Genomic DNA, 21,356 nt, shown 5'->3' with positions numbered 1-21,356 from the left:
TGAGTGAAGTCCTATGGTATTTGTCTTTCCCTAACTTATTTCGCTTAGCATAGCCCCATCTCTAGCCCCATTTACATTGTTGTAAATGGCAAGATTTCATTATTTCTGATGGCTGAGTAGTATTGCATTTATATATGTATATCACAACTCTAGCATATCTTCTTTATCCATTCATCAGACAATGGACACTTTGGCTCTTTCCATAGTTAGGCTACTGTTGATAATGTTGCTATAAACATCAGGGTGCTTGTGCCTCCTCAAGTAAGTATTTTTGTATCCTTTGGGCAATTACTTAGTAGTATATTTGCTGGGTCATAGGATAGTTCTATTTTTAACTTTTTAAGGAGCCTCCATATTATCTTTCAGAGAGGGTACACCAGTTTTCATTCCCACCCACAGTGTAAGAGGATTCCCCTTTCTCGGCATCCTTGCCAACATCTGTTGTTTCCTGTGTTGTTCATTTGGCCATTCTGACTGGTACGAGGAGTTATCTCGTTGTGGTTTTGATCTGTATTTCCCTGATGAGTGATGTTGAGTATCTTTTCATGTGTCTGTTAACCATCTGAATGTCTTCTTTGGAAAAATGTCTATTCATGTCTTCTACCCGTTTTTTTTTTTTTTTTTTAAAGATTTTATTTATTTATTTAACAGGCAGAGGTCATAAGCGGGCAGAGAAGTGGGGGGGGGGGGGGGAGGAGGTGGAAGCAAGCTCCCTGTTGAGCACAGAGCCCCATGCAGGGCTCAGTCCCAGGACCCTGGGATCATGACCTGAGCGGAAGGCAGAGGCTTTAACCCACTGAGCCACCCAGGTTCCCCTCTTCTGCACATTTCTTAACTGGATTATTTGGTTTTTAGGTGTTGAGTTTGAGAAATTCTTTATATATTTTGGATATTAACACTTTATCAGATGTCATTTGCAAATATCTTCTCCCTTCCCTAGGCTGCCTTTTAGTTTTGTTGATTGTTTCCTTCTCTGTGCAGAAGCTTTTTATCTTGATGAGGTCCCAATAGTTGCTTTTGTTTTCTTTGCCTAAAATTTGTACAGAACCACAAAAGACCCTGAATAGCCAAAGCAATCCTTAAAAAGAAAAGCAAAGCTGGAAACATCATGATTCCGGACCTTAAGCTATATTACAAAGCTGTCGTAATCAAAACAGTATCATACTGGCATAAAACCAGACACGTAGATCAGTGGGCCAGAATAGAAAACCCAGAAATGGACCCACAGCTATATGGTCAACTAATCTTTGACAAAGTGGGAAGGAATATCCAATGGAAAAGACTCTCTTCAACAAACGGTGTTGGGAAAGCTGGACAGCAGCATGCAGAAGAATGAAACTGGCCCCCTTTCTGTTGGGGTTAATGTAGAGCATGAAATCAGCCATAATACCTGGCTTGCTAAAATGTAACACAGAGGCCACTGGGGGCAGGGAGGGTTTCGGAGAAGGGCATAGGCCTTTGGAATGCCGAGGCCTGTGTGACCACTCTGCTGTAGGAATGCCATGGGGAGTTGCCTTCCCCAGAGCTTTCTTAGCCCAACAGTAGCCCTTTGATCTAAGATGTATGCATTGGCCCTTAGGCTATGTTTAGCAGAACTCGTAGAACATACAGATTAGCATATTGTATCTTTCCCATAAACAGATATTCCCATAAACAGAATTTCCAATAAACTCCCAGTTCCAGTAAAGCCCCTTGTCACACACCATGTGCTTGAAAACAGTGATAAGGATTTGTGATTATCTTGAAGGACCAAGAAAAGCAGAAGCAAAGAAGGGCAAAGGGCCTTTGTCTCTGAGCATTGACCGCCTTGTCTTCTCTCTTTCACAGCAAAGCTTAGAGTAATCTTTCATCTGTACTGGGATTGCTGGTCATTACCGGCACCCTTCTCATGCTATACAAAAAATAAATTCAGAATGGATGAAAGACCTCAATGTGAGACAGGAAACCATCAGAATCCTAGACAAGAACACGGGTAACAAATTTTTTCAACCTTGGCCATAGCAACTGCTTATTAGACACATCATTGGAAGCAAGGCAAACAAAAGTCAAATCTAATTTCTACCCAGTTCCAAAAACTAACAAAGAAATATGTAGAATCTTAATTCTGAGGCACAATAATCTTTTTAACTAAAAAATTTCAAGGTCACTTGTAACAGACATTTATTATGTTGCTTCCTTGTATGCCTTCCTTTTAGGGACTCCTCATTCTTATCTTTGGGATCCTAATGCGAGCTGCCATCTTTGTACATGACCCACTTTTCTTGCCCTCAGTGACTGGTTGAGGGGTAGGTACCTAAAACTGAACTAGTCAAAGGACTTCCAGGTCACAGTGATTGAATTTTGGGTGCTTAAATTCCCTCAACGAGATCTGTTTTAGGTGTTGCTGGCAGAGAAGAATTCTTTCCTTTCTGGGTAAAGAGATGAATGGATTTGAGTTTAGAAGGGCAAGTCGTCTGTCCCTGGGTTTGTGGAAAAGTCAGTTGTCAGTTGGAGACAATAAAGCCCCCCTCCCATCACCTCCTGCTCCGTCTCACAGAAGTGGAGTTGAGAGATGGAGGGTCCTGAGGACACTTGTTTCCTTGGTACTAGCCATTGATTGACTGATTGATAACATTTAGTGTTTGATTACTTTAGTAATCACTACTGTAGTCATTGATTACATTTCTAGCTTTTGATACTCAGATATTCCAGTGCTCTTTTGGGTACTAAAATACTGAATTTTTGGGTTTGTATAAAACTATTACTGAATATATACATGAAGTATGTATATATATATATATATTTTAATCCCTAATGTTTAAATTATTTAACCTTTTTTTTTTAAAGATTTTATTTATTTATTTGTCAGAGACAGAGGGAGAGAGAGCGAGGGAGCACAGGCAGACAGAGAGGCAGGCAGAGGCAGAGGGAGAAGCAGGCTTCCTGCCAAGCAAGGAGCCCGATGTGGGACTCGATCCCAGGACCCTGGGATCATAACCTGAGCTGAAGGCAGCTGCCTAGCCAACTGAGCCACCCAGGCGTCCCTAAATTATTTAATCTTTATCATGATTCATAGTCTGTCTTAATTGAATAAAAGTGTATTTTCTATACTTCTATAATATTCAAGAAGAGGAAGAAATGGGCAATTGACAAAACAACACTTCTGTTAGAAAAATTAATTCTACTCTGGTTTGCTGTCTTTCTGAACTAGTGGAATAAAGAATGACATATTGTAGTTGAAACTGGAACTCTCTCCTTTTATATAAATCAACTGAAGGAAACAAAAAGCATTTTCTTTGAGACTAAACATAGTTTGCTGTCAATAAAATGTTGAGTCAATAAAGTATTTTCTTAAAAATAATTAAAAGATTATTCAAAAAGGTTTTCTACAAGTTGTCAGAAAATCAGTGGAATTTTTTGAACATAAAACAGCCTAAAGGAAATAGTTGGACTAGTGTAGATTCTGAAAGAGGTAGACACTTTTCTTAAAAGTATACTTACAACTGGACACCATTTACTCATTTTGCTTTATGACACTGAATTTTAAAAATGACCAAGTGATATTTTAATTTAAAATTTTTATGATTGGTTAATATTTTCACTTTTAATGAAATGTTTATTTTAAAAATAGTCCTTTATTTTTATTAATTTTATTTTCTAACTTACACTAGAATGATAGTGTATATTTAAGAGTTATGTTTTACAAATTTATATTTTACTTCATGTTATGATTTTATAATTTTAGATCAATATGGATTAACCACCTAGTATTGATTTTTTTTAATTTTATGAAATATCAGTACTGTGATTTAATTTAATTTCATAACTTTCCCCTCTTTGCTTTGAGATAGTTTTTATCACTTATACTTACAGATCATTGCCTAGTACAGTTCTTATGCTTTACCTCCGAGACAAATGAATAAAATGATATATTCTGAGTTAGGATTTCAAAAATATTTTTAAAACACTAGGTTTACAGGACACCTGGTGGATCAGTTGGCTAAGCATCTGCCTTTGAGTCAGGTCATGATCCTGGGGTCCTGGGATCCAGCCCCGCATCAGGCTTCCTGCTCAGCGGGAGCCTGCTTCCCCCTCTCCAGGTCCCTCTACTTGTGATCTCTCTCTCGCTATGTCTATTGGTCATAAATAAATAAAATCTTTAAGAAATTAAAAAAAAATTCCTTTGGTTTACTGGAAAAATTAACTCAGACTATATGCTCTCCTTTAAACGTTTCTGCTGGTGGGAGTTTTTCTGTATAAAGCATAATCTGAGGTGTCTACCAGGCAGATGGTTCTGCAGTGGTATTCATTCATGTCGTATTTGAGACCTGTTGTGCCTTTTTGTCAAAATTTCCAGGTCATCCTCTACTTGACAAAATAATTTAACTAGCTTTTAATATTAACATGTCTATAGGAACCAAACCGAGATAATAATATGACAGGACTCAAAAAAATATTTCTGGGAGCGCCTGGGTGGCTCAGTGGGTTAAGCCTCTGCCTTCGGCTCAGGTCATGATCCTAGGGTCCTGGGATCAATCCCCACAACAGGTCCTCTGCTCATCAGGGAGCCTGCTTCCCCCTCTCTCTCTGCCTGCCTCTCTGCCTACTTGTGATCTCTGTCTGTCAAATAAATAAATAAAATCTTTTTTAAAAACTACTTCTGAATCCAGGTAGCTAAAGGTTTAGTGGAAATGTTCCAAATTCTGAACGGGATACTTAGAATTGCAAACAGTGTATCTTATCTACTATAGTAGGCATTTATATTTCACGACCAGCCGCTAATACTGAGGTTGAAAACTCAGATTATTTTTCCCCAACAATAACCATCATAGAACAGACTTTGTCCTTCCCCTGCAGTGTGTAACGTTTCTAGGTAATTGCTGCCCTCTTCTTGCTGCCAGAAGTTAAGAAGCCCTTGGTTTCTGGGCATTTGTGCTGACCTTCATTATTAAGTCAACAGCCCCAACCTGATGATAACCCAAGTGTTAAGTGTCCTGTTAACTAAATACCAAGTGTCTTGATCAAGAGTAGGCAAAGGATAGGTCAGCTGTCTGGAGATCTGGTTGCTTTCCTAAGCCTTGAAGTGTATCCTTCCTTTCAGAATATCAGGATGTTTTAGAATTCTGGATGAGTTCTATCTTCTCATTTCCGGGACAGAGGAAGAATCATACATTTATTATATATGTCTTGTGGCCACGTAATTCAAGAAGCAAATTTGCAAACCTTTTTGCTTTTTTGTGTTGTGTTGCCTTTAGTCCCAGAGCAGGGGGGCCTTGCCCTGGGCACCATGATTTAGAGCAGTGGTTCTCCACCAGGCTTAACTTTGCCCCTTAGGGGGCATTTGGAAATGTTCGTAAGACCTTTTTAATTATCAGTCCAGGAGCGCTGGGGTGGCTGCTAGCATCTAGTGGAGAGCAGTTGGGGGTGATGCTGAACGTCCTACAGAGTGCAAAACAGCCTCATACAGTAAATAATTATCTAGTATAAAATGTCAGTAGTGCCAAGGATGAGAAACCCTGATTTAGAGGGACCACTCTGGCCTTCCTCCACAGCCATGCCTCACCCCAGGGGGCAAGGAGTCTGTCCGCCAAGGAGTTATGGCATTGGGTGCCTGGTCCACGATCTAGAGCAGTGTTCTGGAAGTGTAGTCCCAGACCAGCAGCAGCCACATCACCTGGGATCTTGTTAGAAAGATTGCTTTTGAGGACCTCAGACCTAGCGAATCTGGGGATGGGGCCAACAAGCTTTGCTATCACAGGCCCTTCCGGTGATTCTAATGAATGCCAAAGTTTGAAAACCATTGTTCCAAGGAGTCCAAAATGCTGTATTTGAACCTAAAAGATACATGTTGTCAAGATGGCGAGATTAGAATACATTTTCTTTAACAACTTGGGATGGGTCTGTATCTCTTTCCCAATTTTCTCAGGCTGTCAAATGAAGGCATTGGATTAGATTGTTCCTTCATTTCCTTCTCTCTATATGATTTCATCGCTACTATAGAAGCATTTAGCTCTGATTTTATTCCTGCACACACTTTTTCCCCCCAGCTGGGCTTGTCTTTTTATTTATTTTTTATTTAAATTCAACTAGCCAATGCATCATTAGTTTCAGATGTAGACTTCAAGTGTATAACACCCAGTGCTCATCACATCACGCCTGCACACACGTTCTTAGGATGCAGTGACCTTGATGCCCAGTCACTGCTAAAATGTTTATTGCTCTTCTGCTCTCTACCCAACAGGATTTCTTCAATTTGGTAAAATATGGAAAAAAGATAAGTCAAATGCATACCAATTATCAAAATTTGAGCCTCTAAGTTCCAGATACCTTTTCATAGCATGATTTACATTATATACATAGTTATAAAATTTAAAGCCACATATATATATATATATATATTCTTGATGATATGTAACTGACATTAGTCTTTCAAACTATTGATCAAAATTAAGTAAAATGATTTATATTTATAATATTAATATATTAATATATTTATAATATTAAATATAATAATTTTTTGATCAAAATTTGATCAAAATTAAATTTTGATTCAGTACTTTTATTTATGGGAAATTATTTTATTTTCAGGAAATTATTTTTATTTCTATGAAATTATGTATGTAGGCGGAGGTGAATAGTTAGGAGTGTTAACTGCTGCTTTTTTGTTATAATAAGAATTAGAAATAACCTACATATGCATCAATAGTGGATTGGCTAAGTAAGTATATGTACAGCCATATAATAGTTAACACTTGGGAGCTATAAAAGGAACAGAGCGTGTGCTGGTAATGAAGGGGGACCATATGGTGTTTAAAGTCTTAGGAATGGTAATCTGGCCTCAGACCACAGGTCATCTACTCACTATGTGACTTTGGGCCAGTTACTTACTCTCTTCTTGCCTCAATTTTTTCATTTCCAAAATAGGGATTAATAATACCTACTTTCCAGCATTGTTGAGAGGATTAAATAAGGTGAAATGAGTTCGTCTTTCAGTGCAGTTGACAAATGTCAACTATTATTATGGAAAAACTTCCAAGATAAATCACTAAATAAAAAATATATCAATACAATGAGTATAGACTAAAAAAAGAGTATGTATATGTGAGTTATAGCTAGAGCTTGGCAAGGACACTCTCAATTTACAGTGGTCATTTCTACACATCTGAGATGGGAAGAGTATTTTTTCATCATATAATTTTTGTTTTTTTATTCATATATATTACTTTTATAACCTTAAAAATTATTTAAAGAAAAATAAGAAAGAAGGAAATCACGCAGTTGCTCAGATCCTGTATGATGGCAGAAATAGAACCATATGGATTCACTGATATTTTTTTAATGAGCCATAGAATGGCACGTCGGGTGCTGAAAGATTTATTTTTGTGTGTGAGAAGCATTCTAGGGCTTAAGAGTTTCATGGAAAACTAATTTTTATAATGACATCCCCCTCTTCTTGATGATGGATTTCTTGTATTTTCCACTTGACATAACTAAGAGATTCAGACTAAATCGCCTTTCTTGTTGGAGGTTAATGAATGAAATGCAGAAACATCCCAGGTGCAATGGTCTGTGGAGACCTTTCTCAGGGCCAACTGAAGGTGCCTTGTGGGTTGAAAGACTGAAGTGTCCTTTGCCATGATTTTTCTATCCACCGTCGTGCAAATCCTACGCTGAGTGTCCTTTGCCATGATTTTTCTATCCACCATCGTGCAAATCCTACGCTGAGCAGACTTCCTTGTGTGAGTCCCTTTTGCCCTATAAATACCCACTTCAGGAATGACTTAATTAAACAACAGATCTATCTTCCTTTGGCTTTTGGCCGAGTTCCTGGATTTAGGAGGCCCTCAAGCTCTTCGACACTAGAAAGGAATTCTCAGGATGCAGGTATCGGGAGGAACACCGTCAGTGGTGTTCGTGACCTCTGTCTGCCTTATGATCGCTTTCCTCTCACCTGTGTCTCCACACACAAAAATTCTGAGATTGACAGAAAGCCAGACTCTCATTTTGGTCAGGGAAACAGAACCCTTCATTTTGCAGCAGGTTTTGTGAAGTCTTCAGTCGCCCCACCGTTCATTCAAGTTCCTGAATACATTTCTGTCTTGTGGAACACTTCTTACAGTGTGGTCAGGGTTCATGCTCTGTGTTTTAAAATCAAATGGTTAGAATGCATTCATGAAGGGCTTTGCCTTGTTTTTTCTTTGGCTACTCTGTCATCAAGTGTTCTCTTTAGAGGGCTTTCCTCTTTTATAAGTAACAGGATTTGAGGAAGGTTTGGTTCCTTTGTTTTCTATTATGAGATTATATTAGTTTTTAATTAATAATCAGCTGAAATGTTCATTTTTCTTTCAATGCTGTGGAGTCTAACCTTGCTTCCCTTCTTGTGCCTTCCCACCTGCCCTGCCCACCCCCTTTTTTTTGAAAAACGGCATGCCGTCATTGGAAAGAAAAGTCACTAAGCCTGCAAACTTGATGCTACTACAACTTCAGGATTTCCAGGTTCATTTGAGCTCTGAGTGCTGCCATTTTTCTCACTTATCTTTTTTTGGGGGGTGGGGGGTGGGTGTCGTAACAGGTATTTGCACTCATTGACAAGATGGCAAAATCTAGATTATAAGCATGTAGTTGAATACATGAATAACATGTATTCATGGAAATTCTTAGGAAATTCTATGTGATGCCTTTAATAACTTTTAAAATTTGAATTCGATTTAGTTAACATACAATGTATTAGTTGCAGGGGTAGAATTTAGTGATTCATCAGTTGCTTATAACACCCAGTGCTCATTCCATCACGTGCCCTCCTTAATGTCCATCACTCAGTTACCCCATCCCCCACCCCCCGCCCCTCCAGCAACCCTCAGTTTGTTTCCTAGAGTTAAGAGTCTCTTGTGGTTTACCTGTTTTCATTTTATTTTATTTTTCCTTCCCTTCCTCTGCATTCATCTTCTCATTCATCCTTGATACATTTCTCCAAATATTTCCACTGGGGAATGAATCCATATCATGCACCCCTGCCACCCCCAACTTTCATTGAAGGAGCTTACCTTTTACTTGAGAAGAAAGAAAGAGGCTATCTGATTTGAATTCTCTACTCCCCTCCAGCTTCAGCAAAATACAACTTTCCTTCCAGGTTTGGAGGCATCTTTCCTCCTTCTTATCTAAATTAATTCCTCCACCTCTCTTACCCTTGGGTGTTAGGTGATGACAGTCCAAATAGTTTTCTGCAAATATGGATTGCCTAAAATAACCAATTATTTCGTTTAGAATAGAATATTTTACACAAAACCTGAATACTTTTGAAACTTAAGGTTTTAAATCTTGGATACAGTGTAACCATATTTATTTGAATGATTGAATGAGACATTCACAGGAAAATATTGATAGAAGTTGACTAAGAATATAGGTAAGAACAAAATAATATTAACTTCCATCTCTATTTTCTAGAGTTTTCTCTTAATTTTTAGTACATGAAGATTTTGCAGTATGTTCAAAAACTTCATTATAGTTTTATACTGTCCAAATAGACACTAAGTGGCCATCAATTTCCTATACTTTTTTTTTTTTTTTAGTTTATTTACTTTATTTTAGGGTATTGCTGCACTGCAAGAAAAGAGGAGGGAAAAAAATCCCAGGCAGATAAACTAGTGTCCTTTTTGTCATTTCTGCCCAAAGTTGCTCTCATTTTTAAGATATTGGAAATTCCACGTCATATACATTAGAATTCTAACAACTCATGAAGTCCAAACACATGTCAGTGGAGAGAATGATTACAATTGCTGTAACCATTTGGATCTTTATTGCTTTAGTATACTTACAGTAGCTTCCTCTCTTGCTGATCACATTCCATGCCACATTTCCATTATAAATTTCCCTCTTTGAATATTGACTTATAATGCAATGCTTTTTCTGAAAGACAGTGAGTACTAAGGAATGAAATTGTCTGGTGAAAGATCACTGTACTTTGAATATGTCATTCTTATTTGTCCTTATATTAGAGAACCATCTGTGACCGAACTGGTCCAGGAACAGGAGCAAGACCAGCTGTGGCTGACATTACACTCCAGCTGGGAGAGCCTCAATGGGACCACTTTGCATGAACTGCTGGTAAAAGGGTAAGACCCCTTGCACAAGAGCTGTGCAGAGTGGATTATGGAGCAAGAGTCTATCATTAGGGACCTCCTCCTGTTTCTAATTTAAGATAATCCAAATTTATCAAGTCAATAAAGAACTTCCATCGAATGGTGATTTGCCCTTATATTTCAACACTGTTTGGCTTTATCTCTTCTTTCTAGACATAGATCATTTTTTCTCTTGCTAACTCTATGTTTTTTTTAATGATGATTACAGAAACTATCTTGGGGAAGGAAGAGGAACTTGAGTTCTAATTTGGGAGTTTTTCCCACATCCTATTCAAAGTAGATTCTCCTATCTGCAGTTCGCACAGTTGCTACATGAACTAGTTAGCAGGGAATTGAAGTAATGAGAACTGGTCAAACTTGGACAGTCTTGAGGGGGAAAACTGACACAAAATGAAGTTATAATCAAGCAGCCTTGCAAGTATACTTCTGAAAATTTTCCCTAAAAAAATCATGACACCTTGAACAAGGCTGTCTCCCTTGTCCATGGATGTGGATATGGGGGTATGGAGGGAAATCGAAGGAATTAACACCTATTTAGTGGTTATTACATTATAGGGTCATAGCTACAGAATATTAAAATAACTTGATCAAAACTCAGAGCCCACAGTGGGCTCTCAACTCAAACCAAGTTAATCTGATTCCAAAGCTTTTAATAAGTTCTAGATAAACCACTTAAGAATTTCAAAGAAGAAATCGAAAGGTAGGCCTTTTCTCTTTAAAATGTCCTGAAAATTTCCCCATAGACCAAACTCTGCAGCCAAATTTCTGAAGTACTTCCTTCAAAACAATGACCTGAATCTTTCAACAGAGTGATCTGTTTCCGCAAATTGCAAATACCAGAAAAGACCTTTTAAGCTTAATAGATAACATACATATGTACATTTCATTGTAAACTGGGAGTTGATAGAACTGGTTCTACTGGCTTTCTAACTAGATTTGTGATCCTGTAGAACCACAATTTCCTGTAAAAAAATTGGTATAAATAGCTATTGCTGTTTTTTCCTATTTCTACAAGTTGTGATTTGGGAATCTAACAAATAACTAATTATTGAAGCATCTCTTCTCTGCCAGGTTCAGTGCTAGGTTGTGAGGGGTTGTAGGAGGGAATGAGGGAGAGAAAGGCCCTTGTCTCAAGGAATCTATACTGTGTAGGTGGACAGAGAGACCATAAGCTAGTAAACAAAATGAATTTCAGATATTTGGAAATACCACAATGAAATTAAGGATAACAAGATAGAGAGTAAGGAGGAAACAGGACTTTAGGTTGTGGGAAGGCAAAAAGCAGACATGCTTTTCCTGTATTGTATAATTTATTGATACAAATAATTACACATGCCTCCATGCAGATTTAGCAAGAAATGAAATTACAATAAATCCTTAAAAAGGAATGTGGACATGACATATTTAGGGATTTTTTTTTCCCTGAGAAATCTAGGATTCTAAGCACATTGTAGTATTTTTGACAGTCCTAAAGTGTCTTGTGTTTTTTAAATTTATACTGTGAATAAATGCTTTGTGATTGAAAGAGAACTTTGTGATTGAAATTTAATGAACCCTGAAGTGAGTTCTCTTGTGCAGCCACATTGATCGATGTTTAAACATGGCCTGTGTTCTTACCTTTAAAGGTTAACTATGATTTTTAGAAGGGTCTTTCTTTCCTGAAGTTACTTCCTGTTAAGTTTTACTGAGTGGTTCTGATCCCAGCATCTAGAGTACATGAAATAAATTTAACCCCCCTTCTTTCTGTCAGCCAATCGTAGATCCACATTTTACTATCACAGGTCTCATCAAGATTTTTTTCCAGTCTAAAATTTAGTTCCTTTGTCTGTTTTCTAACTTTCGAAGTAATATTTTCTGTCAGATTTCTTGTACTTTTGGACATCCACACTCTCTCTGTGATCATAAAAATCTGACATGCTTCTTCCTCACCAAGGATTCTAAAAGTAGCCTAATTCTCTTACCTTCTTCTCGCTACTTTGAAAAATCATGGTTTGAGTCAATATTTTGGGTCGTGCTACCAGCCAATATGAGGTGGGAGACTTTGCTAACAGTAGATTTTTTTCCCACCCAGGTGAAATTATATTATGATGATATTAAATAAACTAAAAAAGTGTACACATTTTCCATATACCTTTATTTCCAAGATGGTATTTGACAACAGCGCTGTCTCAAGAATTTCTGCACGAAGTACAGATAATTGTTACTCAAAGAATATGACCTCTGGGAACTGTTGAACCCTATGTCTTGTTTTTCACTGGTAAAGTGTTTGAAGTGGATGATAAATATATAGCTTAACATTATGCCATTTTATGTTTCCAAATTTAGGCAGGCTTGTCATAGCAGAAGTAAGATTTCTCTTCTGTGTACTAAACAAGGTAAGAGAATTAGTGGTGTAGCTATGGAATATGAACTTAATTTAACTGGATTGGCTCAGGGGAAAAAACAGAAACTTGCACTTAACAGCAAAGATCCACGTTTGGCACTGGGTTTGGCGGTGAATCCCACATTGTCTTTCCGGTTCCTTGATAGACTGTGGGCGTCGTCCTGCTGCCCGAATGAACAAGAGGATCCTTGGGGGTCGGACAAGTCGCCCTGGAAGGTGGCCATGGCAGTGTTCCCTGCAGAGTGAACCCAGTGGACATATTTGTGGCTGTGTCCTCATTGCCAGGAAGTGGGTCCTGACGGTCGCCCACTGCTTCGAGGGGTAAGCGGCACTTTGTCCTTTGATTTTGCCTGGATTTGATCCTTTTGTCCCTTGGGCATTCTTAGAGACATTTGTCATTTTTGAAGTCACTTCAATGCAAAAGCCACAGTTGATCTACTTCCTTTATCTGCTTAAGTTTTTCTGTTCTTGATGCTGTCATCCTATGTATGTGCTAATCACTTTATTGAATTATGAATTTTTCCTGAAGAGGAGGGAAGAGGACTTTGAGAAGCAGAGTTAAAGATAACACTGTATGGGGCACCTGTGTGGCTCAGTGGGTTAAGCCTCTGCCTTCGGCTCAGGTCATGATCCCAGGGTCTGGGATCAAGCCCCATATTGGGCTCTTTGCTCAGCAGGGAGCCTGCTTCCCCTTCTCTCTCTGCCTGCTGCTCTGCCTACTTGTAATCTCTCTCTCTCTGTCAAATAAATAAAATCTTAAAAAAAAAAAAAATACCACTGTATGTGTATTAGGGTTTTCCAGAAAATGTGAGACCAGTAAGAGAGAAAGGGTGAATGGGGGGTGCTGGTGAGTCCAAATCTAATGGTGTCAGTCCACATCCTGGAGACTTGGAGAGTTGCAGTTGGGGCCCAAAGGCCATCTGCTGGCAGAATTTCTTCTTGCTCAGGAGTGGTTAGTCTCTCTCTCTTCAGGTCTCCCATATATGGGATGAGGATAACCATATTGTGGAGGTTAATCTTATTTATTCAAAATCCACCAGTTTAAATGTTCATCTAGCTCAAAAAACACCTTCACAGAAGCATCTAGAATAATGTTTGACCAAATATTTGGGCGCCATGGTACAGCCACATTGGCATATAAAATAAATTTGTACAATATGCCTAAAGGGAGCAGAAAAATAAGACAAAGGGCAAACCTACCCTATATTGACAACCATCACTGTAGAAGGTCCTCTCCCATTCCTGCCATCTGTTGTACTTTTGGAACAACAACAACAACAACAAAAACCAAACCAAACAATTGCAATAACAAAAAAATCTCAAACATTTAGTATGTTCCCACAAGAATCTGGGGGTCAGACATTTGGACACGACACAGCTGGTGCAGCTTGTCTGTGATCAGCAATGTCTGGGGCCTCAGCTGGAAGATTCTAAGGCTGAAGACGGGAACCATCGCAAGTCAGGTGGTCAGTGCTGCCTGTTGACTAGGGCCTTAGTACACGATGGCGGTTGGCATCCCCCAGAACCAGCTTCTCCAAAAGGGAGACGTGGCCTCCAGAGACACACCTGGTGCCTCTCCCATGTGGCTGGTCAGAGCCTTCACAAGCCTCACCCAGATCTAAAGCAAAGAAAGTAAAAAATCTCCTCTCAATAGGAGGAGGATTTGAGGGCAGGTTGTTTTTTTTGTTTGTTTGTTTGTTTTTTAATTTTATTTTAAATTTATTTATTTATTTTTAATTTTAAATAAATAATTTAAATTTTAAATAAATATAAATTTATTATTATTATAAAGATTTTATTTATTTATTTGACAGACAGAGATCACAAGTAGGCAGAGAGGCAGGCAGGGAGAGAGGAGGAAGCAGGCTCCTCGCTAAGCAGAGAGCCCGATGCAGGGCTCCATCCCAGGACCCTGGGATCATGACCTGAGCCCAAGGCAGAGGCTTAACCCAGTGAGCCACCCAGGCGCCCCCAAGAGGGCAGATTTTAAAAACTATCATGCTGGGGTGCCTGGGTGGCTTAGTGGGTTAAAGCCTCTGCCTTCAGCTCAGGTCATGATCTCAGGGTCCTGGGATCAAACCCTGCATCGGGCTCTCTGCTCAGCAGGGAGCCTGCTTCCCCCTCTCCCTCTGCCTGCCTCTCTGCCTACTTGTGATCTCTCTGTCAAATAAATAAATAAAATCTTAAAAAAATAAAAATCATGCCACTTTTTTTCCTATTTTTTAAAAAAAATTTTTACTTTATTTCAAAGGAAAATTAAATATTAAATAATAGCAAAAATTCAAAACAAAATAACTCATAATTCTGTCACCTAACTAAATTGATTGTTTTCATTTGATCAGGGTAATTTCTAGGAAAAAATGCAATTTCTTTTTTTTCCCCTATTTTGTTTTTCTTAGCTTTGCTACTTATTGTGCCACCATGGATCAATTCATAACTTCTCTGGGCCACAGTTTCTTCACCTGGGACACGAGGGAAATAACAGTTCTTACCTCACAGGGTCGGTGCGCGCAGTTGAAATAGTCTTGTACAAAGCCTCGAGAAGCTTGTCTGACATTGATCAGTGAGCTCTCACTAAAGGTCAGCTTTTCTTTTAAAAAACTGCTACCAAAAACATGCATCATACCTTTTCTCTTTGCATTATGGCATGAGTAATTTTGCGTTTTGCTGACAGTATTTTCTTAAGTTATGTTCAGTTAGCCAACATATAATGCATCGTTAGTTTTTGATGTAGTGCTCAACGATTTATTAGTTGTGTGTTAACACCCAGAGCTCATCACAACACATGCTAGCGATATTTTTATCTTCTTCCCTACTCTCTCTACTTTCTCATCATCCTCAGAGTAACCCCTCTTACAACCTAGCCAGTGTCCCTTGATAGCCAAACACACATGCACTCCGTACAGGGTCCCACTGCTTTTACAATTTGGAATCACAGTCTGTGCTTTTGTTTGTCGCTTTTATCATACAACAATATATCATGGACCTCCCTCTGAGTCAATGGGTGTAGCTCGAGCTCATTCTTTTTCAAAACGAAATGATAGTCCGTTATCTAGATTTACCATAACTTTTTCTATTATTCCCTAGGCAATGTACATTCAGGTTAGTTCCAGCTTGCTACCATCTTAACAATACTATAATACATCTTCTCAAACAAAACTACTCACCCACTGGTCCTCTTGTTTCCACAGACTCGAGTCCCAGAATCTATTCTTAGCTCTACATGGGGGTTCCAGAGATGAATACGCCTTTCTTTCCTTGGAGTGCTAACCTAGTAAGGAGGCAGACGTTTAAAAAAAAATAAAATAAAATGTGATAAGGGATTATAAAATGAAAATGTGCTTATCTAGTCGACTGCTCCTCTAAGGAAAATAAAATATTAAAAAATCAAACCAGAAGCCCCTCTTAAGGATTTTTAATGTGTAAGATCCAAAATGATTGGAAGAATCTATATAGTATGTTGGGAAATACATGACAGTGTTATTGCTTTGGAAGGGGCCAGATGTTTCCAGATGTCCAGTTTTGATTTATTTCCCTGTGATAAGCAGAAATGATACTAAAAAGAGTACATTCATCAAAACACGATGACTTAAATAAATCCAACAGTTCTTTAAAAGGAACAATTCTGTTTACCTGCTAGTTAAGCCAGGTTCTTAGGCCTCTTGTGTCATTTCCATATGTGGTATCCAAGCTTCCTCTTTGCCCGACAGCTCTGTAAAGTTCACAAGAGACCTTGCAGTAGAGAAGAAATATGTATTTACAGTTAAGGGAGATGGATATTATATCAAAGGTCTTGGTGAAATTTTATGAAACACTAAACAGAACTGTTGAGAGGGACCTGGCCTGTCGAGAAAAAGCTAGAAATTGCCCAACTTCAAAAAAGCCTTCGCTTGAATGTGTACTAATAACAGATTCCATTTTACAATCCTGTCCAGTGGCCTGCAGACTTCGAGAACTTCTCATTGTAAGCCTGATTCTCTGCTGGAGCCTTCAGCCGCTGCAATTAATGGGACTTACTTCATAGTGTGATTGCATACTTCGGCAAGGCCCAGCGTGACCCGTCTTTAGGTCTTCTCAAGCCTGTCTCTTTTAATTATATTGGTTTAAAAAAAAAAGACAAGTTTGTTTTGCTGTCTTATGGAGTATTTAAAAATCCCAAATGAGAATTAAAAACGTATGAAATACTAAGTTGATCAGACCAAGTCCCATAATGCCCTAATCATAAAACTTCCAACACTTCTGAGGAAGACAGACTGACTTTGAGGGGTAATTTAACAAGCAATTTTCGGTCTTCTTCTGCCTCTGAAAGTCTCAAGTCTGAACTTCCGAGGCTGGTCCACAAGTAGTCATTGTCAGGAGTGTCTAATTTCTCTTCAGGAAACACACATGAAAAATGATCACCTCACTACAGGACCATAACCCTTAACCCCACCATGTCACCCACGCTGTGATTTCTCCCAACCAGCTCTTGTCTCCAACAGGACGGCAGCTGCTGGTCTGCATGTGTCCCCCAGTGATTTCAGTCCCCCAGTCTCCTCCTTGTGCTCTTTCTCTTCCCAGTTAACCTTGTGCACCAAGCTTATCACGTCCATCCTATTGCTAAGAACTACAAGGTCTTTGTCCCTGGATCTGTCTGCCATACTGGGCAGATCTCCGAAAAAGAGTGAATGTGAATACCACGTTTTCAGGTCCTAATATTCTTGCCTTTCAGAGCTGAGGGAGAACATCACCCAAGAGGGCAGATCAGCACATCCCTGACTTTCAACATCAGTTAGACCCTTAATATTACTCAATCATCTTTCTTCCTCCTCCTGGACAGCTCCCTCACTCATTCTCCACAAAACAAAATCACTGCTCTTGCCAGCTCTCCTGGTCTAACAGTCTGTTAGTGCACTCAGAAAAGGAAGTGAGAGGCTTGGTCTGATTTCTATCAAAAGTTAAATCATGTTGTATCCTCATGTTTCTTTATTTCTAGGTGTTTATGAACTGTGCTGATAATTCACAGTTTGTTTTTACTTTCCATCAACTTAAGCCATTTGATCCATTCCCATCAGTAATAGTGTCCACTAAAGCAGAAATTCTACATTTGGGTTCCATACCTCCCTGGGGTGCTCTTTTCCAGAAGCACTGAAAAGTAAGCAAGTGTGGTTTTAAAAAGTCCTTATTAGTATGGTGTAAGAGGATGCTCGAGTTTCTTCTCTGTATATAGCTGTCCAATTTTCCCAGCACCTTTTAATGAAGAGACTGTCTTTTTTCCACTGGATATTTTTTCCTGCTTGTCAAAGATTAGTTGACCATAGAGTTGAGGGTCCATGTCTGGGCTGTCTACTCTGTTCCCTGGTCTATGGGTCTGTTTTTGTGCCAATACCATGCTATCTTGGTGATCACAGCTTTGTAATATAGCTTGAAATCCGGCAACATGATGCCCCTGCTTTGTTTTTCTTTTTCAACATTTCCTTGGCAATTCGGGGTCTTTTCTGGTTCCATAGAAATGTAGGATTCTTTGTTCCAGCAATGTGAAAAATCCTTTGGTATTTTGATCGGGATGGCATTGAAAGTATAGATGGCTCTGGGCAGCATAGGCGTTTTAATGATGTTTATTTTTCTGATCTATGAGCTTGGAATGTTCTTCCATCTTTTTGTGTCTTCTTCAGTTTATTTCAGGAGTATTCTGTAGTTCCAAGAGTATAGATCCTTTACCTCTTTGGTTAGGTTTATTCCAAGGTATCTTATGGTTTTTGGTGCTATTTGTAAATGGAATCGATTCTCTAATTTCTCTTTGTATAGTTACATTTTTAACATATAAGAAAGCAACTGATTTCTGTGCATTGATTTTGTATCCTACCACATTACTGAATTGCTGTATGAGTTCTAGTAATTTCGGGGGTGGAGTCTTTTGGGTCTTCCCACCTAAAGTATCATGTCATCTGCGAAGAGAGTTTGGCTTCTTCTTTGCCAGTTTGAATACCTTTTATTTCTTTTTGTTGTCTGATTGCTGTTCCTAGGACTTCCAGTACTATGTTGAACAATGGTGGCGAGAGTAGGCATCCTTGTCATGTTCCAGATCTTAAGGGAAAGGCTCTCAGCTTTTCCCCATTGAGAATGATATTCACTGTGGGCTTTTCATACATGGTTTTTATGAAATTGAGGAATGTTCCTTCTATCTCGACACTCTGAAGAATTTTAATCAGGAAAGGATGCTATAATTCGTCAAATGCTTTTTCTGCATCAGTTGAGAGGACCATGTGGTTCTTGTCTCTTCTCTTATTTATGTGTTCTGTCACATTGATTGATTTGCAAATGTTAAACTATCCTTGCATCCCAGGGATAAATCCCACCTGGTCGTGATGGATAAGCCTGTCACCCAGCAATTGCACTACTTGGTGTTTACCCCAAAGATACAGATGTAGTGAAAAGAAGGGCCATATGCACCCCAGTGTTCATAGCAGCAATGTCCACAATAGCCAAACTGTGGAAGGAGCTGAGATGCCCTTCAACAGATGAATGGATAAAGAAGATGTGGTCCATATTTACAACAGAATATTACTTAGCCATCCAGAAAGATGAATAGCCAACATTTGCATCAACATGGATGGGACTGGAGGAGACTTCGCTGAGTGAAATAAGTCAAACAGAGTAAGAACAAGTATTATATGGTTTCACTTGTTGTGGAATATAAGGAATAGTATGGAGGACATTAGGAGAAGAAAGGGGGAAATGAAGAGGGGAAAATTAGAGGGGGAGATGAGCCATGAGAGACTATGGACTCCAGGAATCGTATTGCAGTTTTCAGAGGGGAGGGGAAAGTGGGGGGTTGGGTGAGCCTGGTGATGGGTATTAAGGAGAGCATATATTGCACGGAGCACTGGGTGTTTTATGCAAACAATGAATCGTGGAACACTACACCAAAAACTAATGATGTACTGTATGGTGACTAACAAAACATAATAAAAAATTATATTAAAAAAAAAGGTCCTTGGTGACAGTGACCTGACTCTATGCTCGCCACTGTGCTGCCTCCTATGGAGAAATTCTCTCTCATCCTCCTCTCTCCAGTGGAAAATATCTGGGTTTAGGATGTGGCTGGAAGTTGGCTTAAAATATGTGCCAAACCTCATAGTTTCGGGGGGGGGTCACAGAAACTGGGAGTTTCTCAAATGAGCATCTAATAATATGGGACACTTCCAATATATCTCCATAGTAAAGTCACTTTTCTACCCTAAGAGACAACTTCCTGACATCTCTCACCCTCTCACCCTCCATTGGTCTCACATCATACTTCATGGAGAAAACAGACACCATCATACATTTCCCTTTGTCTTACCCTTAACCCCAACACATTACCTGTAAATACGGCCACATCCCCTTCTTTCCCTTGAATTAATGTAGAAGATGTGTCTCTTTCTCTTTAAGACAATTGTATCCGCCTTCATCTTTTTAAAAACTTTATTTTTAAAATCATCATTTCCATTTTGCGTCAATTATTCCATTATTGCTGGATCATTCTCTTCAACAAACTTGCCTTGATATCACTAACTTGAGTCGCCTTCTCTTGATTTTCCATCTGTCCTCAACTATTGCTCATTCTGCCTGGAATTCACAGTAAACTCCCACAGTCACTGTCTCCCTTTTTCCACTTCCCATATTCTCCTCAGCCCACTCTGGTTGAGCTCTCATCAAGGTCATCACAGATAAGTCACAGATCCAGCAAAGTCTTCGATGACTTCATCTTGTATTCAGTGGTGACTTTTCAGTTTCCAACTTATTGGAATCCTCTCTAGTATTTCATCATCACATCTGTCTTGAAATACTTTCTTCACTTTAATTTTAGAATATCAAAAATATTCCTGTTTTCCTCTTATTTCACCAACCTACCTATTTCTTTCTCTTTCCCCATCTCTTCCTTTTTAAGGCCACTGAATGCTTTAATGCTCCAGAGCTATTATGGACTGCAGGCTTTGTTTCCCTTCCAAATGCACATGTTGAAACTCTAACCTCCAACAGAATGGAATTAGGAGGTGAGGCCCTTGAGAGGTAATTAAATCATGATGGTGGAAACCCCAAAATGGGGATAATGTCCACATAGAAAGAAGAGTATTTGCTACCTTTTTCTGCCATATGAGGTTACAAAAAGAAGATTTTTATCTATAAACTAGGAAGAATATCTTCACCAGAACTTAACCATGCTATTACCCTGATATCCAGCCCCCAGAACTAGGAGAAATAAATGTATCTTATTTAAGTCACTCACTCTATTTTAATTTGTTATAGTATCCCGAGCTAAGACAAGGACCCAATTCTTGGCTTTCTTATCTGTCTGAAGTCATCTCATAATATGGTTTCAAATACATGTACTTATTTGAACAAATATGAATATCAAGTATTGATATGAATATCATGAATATAATATTTGAATATAAATATGAATATCATACATTTATTCATGGCTTCCAAACTTATATCTTCAGCCTGGCCCAGAATTTTCCCAACCAGCACCCCTACCCTCGGACTTTAAACGTGTACATAACTAGATGAGATAAGATGTCCATTTGAGTGTGCAATAAACATCCTACTTTAATGGCCAAAACAAAACTTGATTTCTTACCTCACCTACTGATCAAATAATTGTGTGCCTCAGAAACTTTTCCCATCTCAGTAAAAATCATCATTATCCATTGGTTTGTCAAAACTAGGAATCATCCTTAATTCCTCTCACATTTACTCTAGTAATAATTTCTGTAGGATCTTCTTTCAAATTCTCTCTAACCCAAGCACCTTTCACCATCTTCATGCTATAATCTTGTTCTAAGCCATCATCATACCAGGGCTCACTATTATATTAGTTTCCTAGGGCT

At 38.8% G+C, this 21,356-nt stretch overlaps 1 protein-coding gene across 4 annotated transcripts in view; it reads left to right on the top strand.

Moving 5' to 3' along the window:
- The window catches only part of CORIN (corin, serine peptidase), a 249,441-nt gene that overhangs the window by 211,642 nt on the left and 16,443 nt on the right, over positions 1-21,356 (top strand). For all 4 annotated transcript variants that reach the window (XM_032334231.1, XM_032334230.1, XM_032334229.1 and 1 more), the window contains 3 exons: positions 9,975-10,091; positions 12,444-12,493; positions 12,648-12,822. In XM_032334231.1, coding sequence (XP_032190122.1) covers positions 9,975-10,091; positions 12,444-12,493; positions 12,648-12,822 — 342 coding nt within the window. The remainder of the gene's footprint in view (positions 1-9,974; positions 10,092-12,443; positions 12,494-12,647; positions 12,823-21,356) is intronic.

Source organism: Mustela erminea, chromosome 2, assembly GCF_009829155.1.
Source record: "Mustela erminea isolate mMusErm1 chromosome 2, mMusErm1.Pri, whole genome shotgun sequence".
Taxonomy (NCBI): domain Eukaryota; kingdom Metazoa; phylum Chordata; class Mammalia; order Carnivora; family Mustelidae; genus Mustela; species Mustela erminea.
Note: the sequence above shows the minus strand (reverse complement) of the source record. Positions and strands in the feature narration are given on the sequence as shown.